At 33.8% G+C, this 8059-nt stretch overlaps 1 protein-coding gene across 1 annotated transcript; it reads right to left on the bottom strand.

The window, feature by feature from the left end:
* Positions 1–1332: 1332 nt before the first annotated feature.
* On the bottom strand, positions 1333–3332 carry LOC134257368 (uncharacterized). The gene is made up of 2 exons (XM_062739994.1): positions 2318–3332; positions 1333–1898 (listed from the first exon to the last, which is right to left on the bottom strand). Exons 1-2 carry the CDS (start codon positions 3330–3332, stop codon positions 1333–1335), a joined length of 1581 nt encoding a protein of 526 aa, XP_062595978.1.
* Between the last annotated feature and the right edge of the window lie 4727 nt (positions 3333–8059).

Below are 8059 nucleotides of genomic sequence, written 5' to 3'. Positions count from 1 at the left end.
AATCCGTTATTAACATTAATGAGAGAATGTGCAATTATCTATTTGGAAGTCAAAAAAACTTACAATTGATCATAAAGCACACCAGACTGTTGACATGTGATTGTTAGAAGAGTCTTTGCTTGGTGAATAGATGTTAGGCCTGGTCATTCATTCCTCATTTTCTTACTTCGCTATACATGATGTAATTCACATTTTGTTTTCTGACTAAACCAAAAACCGAAATTTTATTTTTGGTAAGCTGATTTAATTAGCAACAATTCGAATAACCGGTACCAGTCTGAAACATCACATTGCAGATTAACTTCATGCACGTTTTTGTAATTAACTATTTAATTAATTGCATGCATATGAAACATGTGTGAAACAGATGCAGTTGTTAGCATATACATTAATCTATATATACAATTTATATATATTTTAATTACCTTTTATGCTATTTACAATGAATCGCTTTATAACTATTGTAGAGTAATAAATATCCTAGTAGACTGTCAGTCATTAGTTAAAGTTTATATAAAGGGTGTTAAGAAAGTTCGTTCCACGTTTTTTCTTTTATTTTCAAAAAGAAATACGATGAGACGATATTTACAATTTGTGATATTTCATGTTTACAGAGTTCATTCTTACTACTGATAATGTTTTTATCTGTCTTTTTATATATATGTATATACTTTAATAAATAAAAACAGAATGCTGCAGTCCAAATTCAATAAAATCTTTACTGTTAGCGCTTTCGGCCATGTTGGCTCTTCATGCAGTTATAACTGTATGATGAGCCAACATGGCCGAAAGTGCTAACAGTAAAGCATTCTGTTTTTATCTATTTAAGTATTTTTTACTGTACCAAAAATTTAACTTATCAACACACACACATATATATATATATATATATATATATATATATATATATATATATATATATATATATATATATATATATATATATATATATATGAGCCAGTGTATGAGAAAAGGGGTCTTATGACATAAAAATCACAAATTCAGATTTTTGCTGATTCTGGTAGAAGAAAACGTAAGGAATCAGAATATATAAATATTATTTGTATATCTTATTAATAAGTGCTTCGTTTTATGGTTACAAAAGGGAGTAAAAAATGGCTAAAACGTTGGAATCCTGTATTTTGACGTCAAAAACGTCACGCATCAACCCCGGTGAGATCCTGTTGTATATAACATAAATTGTTTTCTTTTGCATTAATTTTATTTTCAAAAAAAATGTTAACAATCAATAAATATTGTGTTATTTTGTGAATGAAACAAACTTTTTGCATTTGTTACATTTTTTAATGGAAAATAAATAGCCTAGGTAAGCTATTCTTTAGTCTGGGCTGGAGGGCATAATTCATCTTGACATCTTGGACGTACATATGTTCTGACCTTCTTATAAAGATATTGAACTCTTTCTCTAGACATTCCGAGGGGTGCAAGTTCCCTAGGAAAATTTCCTGGAATCTGCTGAAGTCCATCTGATTTTGATATTTTGATTTTTTTCTCGATCGAATCAGTATTTTCTTTTACAAATACAAATCCTGGAAAGTCCGCATTAAATCGGAAAGAGTGGTATTTTGAAATACCAGGTAACGAGGTGAAGAAACGGCCCAAAAACTCTTTCCAGTCGTAGTATTTCCATGTAGACTCTCTTCCGTTGTCGTAGAGAATACCTTTGTTTGTTGTTGAAGAATGATCAAAAACTCTCTGAAGTTCACTCATACTATCACAGTCGGTGCGACGAAACAACTTTTTTGCCCTTGCAAAACCTGCATCAATCAGACATCGTGTATGTCCAACTACCTGCATCAGGTAAGTAATTTGATGATGCAAACCCGTAATCACTCGCCATGCAAAGTACGCAATCAGGAACTTGTTCTTGTTTTGACCTGAAAATACAGGAACAATAATTAAGAAGAGCTTGCATTTTTCATATCTTATGTCAGTGAAACGTACGAAAAAAGATTTTTTTTTAATTCATACACTCAAACATGATTTAAACCCAAACGAAAATTAACAAATACTGCAAGTATACTGCTTAAATTCTCGTCATTTAATTTCAATTATGCAAGCCCATAGGTTGCCTTCATATAGACTCGATATGTCAAAAATTTCTCATATGCCCCAACAATTTTTATTAGAGATTTAATTATTTAATTTTCTAATTAAAATTTTTTTTTATTTTAATACAATTTTGTTACTGCAGCAAAATAATATACAGTTTTATTACACACTGGATTAAAAGCCTGATTATTACAACATTCATTACGATTATAAACACTGAGAGAGAGAGAGAGAGAGGGAGTACCTGCACAATTATCGGCATGTATCAAACACTCTTTTTCTCCATATCCATAGTTGCCAAGGCCATGATGCACCAATGAAATAACTGTATCGGGGCCATGCGAATGCGTTCCATCCAGTCCAAGTGTTTCGTTTTCCCCGAACAAATAGTTGTATTGCATAGGTTTGTCGTCAACTCGAAAACCAAATATGTGTACTTTCTTTAAAGTAAGAAAATACAGGGGTCCCATTTGACGTGCATGATGAGGCAAAGCAACACTCTGGCTTAAATCGAATGTATAGTGCACTTTGATGAAGTCAGAGGATAGCGGTTGGTTGTGATGTTCCTGGCGATTGATACCTTGCAATTCTTCCAGCGATTCCTTAACCAGGTTTTTGTAGAGATTTCTTTCTTTCTGTGCTATATCGATGTGACTTTGAAATTTTGTTAAGGCCTCTAACTTCTCTTCTTCTGAACTTGCATCAAGTACCCTCTTCCTCAGCAATTCACATTGATGACATACATCAAAACAAGGACCGCATATTTTAATATGCGAACAACAGGAGTTCCATATATTTGTAAAAGTGTGGTATTCTACTTTCCTTATACCATCTGAATCACATGCCGACTTGTACTGGCCATGAATGCCTTTCTTTGTAGAATTACAAGGAAGAAAAATGGGAGGCTCATCATCCCGACCTCTGGGGGCGGCGGGCTTAGGGAGGCCGTTTTCCTCGGCGTAACCCAAAATGAAATTTACCACTCTCCGTACATCGTCAAAATTGACTGCATGCTTTGGCTTTCTTCCCTGATTTCCATGTCGTCTAGGGACGGCCCCATTTGCTGAATAATGTTTCAAGATATTAGAGAGAGACGTTTTCCCTACATCAAACAAAAACTTGAAAGTCGATCTACAAATTTTCACATTTCTAAAACTGTAGTGGTACGAATTTCGGGATCTTGATCCTTTTCGAGTGACAAAAGACCCGGTAATGCTAATAGAACCCATGATGTATAAATCTTTAACATCTTTTTCCATTCCTCTAACATTAAATACATGGTCAAGAATTACGGCATTCTCAAATTTTGAAAAGCAACGCTGGCCACATCTACAATTTCGTTCAATGTCATTCAGTTCTGAAGGCGTGTCATTTTCATTTTCACTCTCTACATTTGCTCTATTTCACAGTCAGACGATTCATTTTCTGATTGAGAGAGAACAAAATTGCGAATTCTGTCTAATCTATTGGGATCAAAGGGTGTTTCATCCTAATCGCTCGTAGAACGATTTTCCTCAAAATCTGAGTGTGAATTGGCAGCTGATTCCAACCCAAAGTGTGTATTGAAAAGATCATCCAGTTCCTAAAAACAACAAGAATATTAATCTATGAATTCGACGAAGTATAATAAATTATTTTATTGATTTATTTAAGTAACGAATATATCCCTTAAATGCACTTCATGTTCCTTTATAATTATTAAACGTTTTAGTCTTTTATAATAAAATATAAATGACATAGAATTTGAAAGATCCACTTTAGTATATTTTTTTAGTACAATTTGCAAAAATCTATGCGGTTTTTTTTTTAATTAAAATTTTATTTAAATTTCTATTCTTTTGTTCCTGAATTGTGTTCAAATATTTAAACTGGAAAAAGGAATATGGTGTACTTTTTTATTCGTATATACTCTATTTTTTCTTTTCTTTTTTTTTTTTAAATATTTTTTTTATTTGATTTTTTCGTAGATTTTATCTAGTCTTTCCGTCAATATTCTGAGCGTTATGTTAACTCTGTTGCTAAGCCCAGCGTAAACGGACGAAAATTTAAACAGCTATTGGTCGTTTTAATTCATTTATGTAGAAGAAACTATTTTAAGAAAGCACAAGGATTTATATTTAAAGCAATTTGTTAAGGTGAAATTGAAAATACTAAAATGTAATTGTGTGTAAAAAACTTAATACATATAACATCTAATCAGAAAGTTGTAGGTCTGTAAGAATTCCAAAAACTCGTCCGACTATAGTCACCATATGTGAACATTTATTGTGCTGGTGATTTGTTTTTCTTCTTTTCTTGAATAACGTGGAAATGGACTTAAAAGTTATTTATAAGGGAATTCCTTGTAGTGATTTAAGCATCACTTGAAAAACTACATTGCTCAGTAATAAACTAAAAAAAAAAACAAACAAAAACAATACACGCGCACACTGCAGAAATAATAAACGCAAATATTCTGACCGAGAAAATAAGACTCATATATATGCTCATGTTGATTCATTGTTTGCAATTCACTTCTGATTTATTCTTATATTTATTTCCTTGGTATTAACCTTGTATCTTGTATCTATAGTGAGGTACAATATGAGAATATCCAATATCTTATTGTTAAATACAGGCAATTCATATCTTAACAGCTGTACTTTAATTACTATAGCGTCGGTAGGTTACTGTACATAATCGGTCTTCTTGATTGTTGACTAAATTAATATTGTACATACATGCGTAAAATTAATATCTTAAATAAATACCTGAAATTCAGTATTAACTTCATCCATAGTTACATGATGGTGTTGAGTACCATGACGTTCAACATGTTCAATAGCGTAGGTGGTAATCCATTTTCTCTTTGAAATAGGAGCGTCTTTGAAAATGCAGACGTCGCGCAATTTTCTGTCGTTTATGACGTTTTCTGTGCATTATGACGTTATGTCATAAGACCCCTTTTCTCATACACTGGCTCATATATATATATATATATATATATATATATATATATATATATATATATATATATATATATATATATATATATATATATATATTGTTGTGAGATGTGTATTGTTTCATTATGTATATAATTAGTAACATTTAGTTTCTTGAACATTCCAGAGTGGTCAACCTGTTCGGTCATTTGATCTAGAACATTCTTAAATTATGTGTATGTCCAGATTGTTCCAGTTATATCATGTTTTAACAATTTCTAGAATATTCTAGATTTATGATACTGTATAAATACCCTATCAATTCGATGCATAGATATACTTTGTCGTATAAGACTATTGGATATAACTGGGATATATATTTTCACTGGGACATTGTGTGCAGAAACGGACTCTGATGTATGTATTTTTAGATTCTTGCTAAGTTTGTACTTTATGTTTGATATATTAAGTATATATTACTGTAAATAAATTATTGTTAAGTTTAAATTGTGTTATTGATCTTTGCCGGCATTTCGGGTAATTCTGACCCAAAACAGAATTGGGGGATCGTCCAGGATAAAGAATTTCTTGCACTTTTGCAGTTTATTGTCAGAATTTTGTTTATTGAACCGTTAAATTTGATTATAAGCCAGCAGAAATCAACATGGTGTTTTCGGTCACAGACTTTCTTAGTTCACCAAGTGTTCAGGTTTTTGATACGTTAAAAAAGATGACTTGATCGCATTAGGTTTGCATTTTGGGTTAGATGTTAAATCCTCTCAGAGAAAGCAAGACATCAGAATTAAGGTTGCAAACAAACTAGTAGAAGAAAAAATCTTTGAAAAATACGATCTTCCAGAATATACAGTTAAATCAGAGTTAGGCTCTTATAAAATGGCAGAATATCAGTTTCAAGTAGAGTTAGAGAAAATGCGACTTGAAAGAGAAAAATTAGAAAGAGAAGAGCGAGAAAGAGAAAGAGAAGAACGACAGCTTGAACGAAAATTTGAATTAGACAAATTAGAAAGACAAGAGCGAGAAAGAGAGCGTGAAATGAACTTTGAATTAGAGAAATTAAAATTACAAAACCAACCTGAACCGTCAGTGGTCAAAACTGATTTTGATGCAGCAAAAAATATCAGATTAGTTCCAAAATTTCAAGAAAAATCTGTTGACAAATATTTTCCCCAATTCGAAAAAGTCGCAGAGAATCTTAAATGGCCACGAAATGTTTGGTCAACAATGTTACAAAGTGTACTGGTTGGCAAAGCAGCTGAGGTATACTCTGCACTAGGGGTAGTTGAGAGTTCAGACTATGAGAAGGTCAAAGCAGCAATACTTAAAGCCTATGAATTAGTACCTGAAGCGTATAGACAAAAATTCAGAAAGTATAGGAAGTTTGATAATCAAACATTTGTTGAATTTTCACGAGAGAAAGAAGATTTATTCGATCACTGGTTTAGATCTAAGAAACTTGATAAAACCTTTGCTAATTTGCGCCAAGTCATCCTGGTAGAAGAGTTTAAGGAATGTGTTTCTCAAGATTTGAAAACACATTTAGAAGATAAGAATGTGAAAACTATTGAAGAGGCAGCAGTCATATCTGATACTTATGCTCTGTCTCATAAAAAGAATTTTGTATCAAGATCTCAGACTAGCAGTAATTCTACCAATTCAGACACATATAAAAAGAGTGGTTCAGGGTCTCAGTCTTCCACAAGTCTCCAGTTTCCATCACAAGGTGGTTTTAAGTCCGGTCCAGGACGTGTTGAAGGATCGTCTGGAATAGGGTCGCTTCATACTTGTAGTTATTGTAAGAAAAAGGGTCATCTGATCAGTGAATGCTTTAAACTTAAGAGAAAAAATGATTTTGATAAAACTCAACCACATGCTTGTGCGGCAGTTAAAGATGATAGAGAAGCCTTAGTTTCGATTTGTTCTGACACTCCTGATGTCCAGGGTTCATAGTCCAGTTCTATTGATTCTATGGAGGATTATAAGCCCTTTATGTCTCAGGGATTTGTTTCACTCAGTGACTCTAGCGAAATAAAACCTGTCCAGATTTTGAGAGATACTGGTGCTGCACAGACGTTATTGTTAGAGGGCGTGCTTCCTTTGTCTGAGCAGACTTCTACTGGTGGGTCAGTTTTATTACAGGGTGTGGAGCTAGGCGTCATTGATGTTCCCCTGCATAGAATTAGTTTGAAGTCAGATTTAGTTACTGGACCTGTTATCGTAGATGTTCGACCTACTCTTCCTGTTCCAGGCATTTCTTTGTTGTTAGGCAACGATTTAGCTGGTGGGAAGGTTGTACCTGATCCTATAGTTTGTGAGCAATTCACTTCCAATGTCATGTGCGATGATGAAGATGATGACATTTATCCAGCCTGTGCTGTTACTAAAGCGATGGCCTTTGACGAGACGAATTCCTCTGTTGATATTGATTTGAATGTTACTTTCTTATCTGACCTTGATGACACTCAAACCAGCATGGAACCACACAATATCAAGAAGCAAGAGAAGAAAGAATTTTTACCAAAATTTGGTGGTGAGGATGATGAGTTGCATCCACTAGTTAGCCAAGGCAAGGACATCCTCAGCCGAGAACGTTTACTCTCTGAACAACATAAAGACCCAGATATCATCCAACTTAGTAAGAGGGCACTTCCACCAGAAGAGGCTACTAAAGTTGGAGAATGCTTCTATATGAAAGATGGCATCCTTATGCGAAAATGGCGACCACCTGTCGCTTCTCCAGATGAAGTGTGGCGTGTTGTTCACCAGATAGTGGTCCCAGCTGCTTATCATCGAGATGTCATGAGTTTAGCCCACGATACACCTATGGCTGGTCATTTAGGTATCAATAAGACTTATAATAGGATTTTGAGTCATTTTTATTGGCCTAAGCTAAGAAAGGATGTTTCGAAGTTTTGCAAGTCATGCCATGTCTGTCAGATGGTAGGTAAACCAAATCAGAAGATACCATCTGCTCCTCTCCAACCCATTCCAGCTTTTGAAGAACCGTTTAGTCGAGTGTTGGTGGATTGTGTAGGACCTTTGCC

The sequence above is a fragment of the Saccostrea cucullata genome, unplaced genomic scaffold (genome assembly GCF_032062105.1).
Source record: "Saccostrea cucullata isolate Sc308-1 unplaced genomic scaffold, CSIRO_AGI_Scuc_v1 ctg5705, whole genome shotgun sequence".
Classification (NCBI taxonomy): domain Eukaryota; kingdom Metazoa; phylum Mollusca; class Bivalvia; order Ostreida; family Ostreidae; genus Saccostrea; species Saccostrea cuccullata.
This window is presented reverse-complemented; position numbering and strand designations above follow the sequence as displayed.

Excerpts from the sequence above, each read along its gene's own strand:
- LOC134257368 (XM_062739994.1), bottom strand. The coding sequence starts at position 3,332 with ATGGAAAAAGATGTTAAAGATTTATACATCATGGGTTCTATTAGCATT. Across the intron at positions 1,899-2,317 it reads ACATGCCGATAATTGTGCAG|GTCAAAACAAGAACAAGTTC; the intron begins GTACTCCCTCTC and ends CTGTATTTTCAG.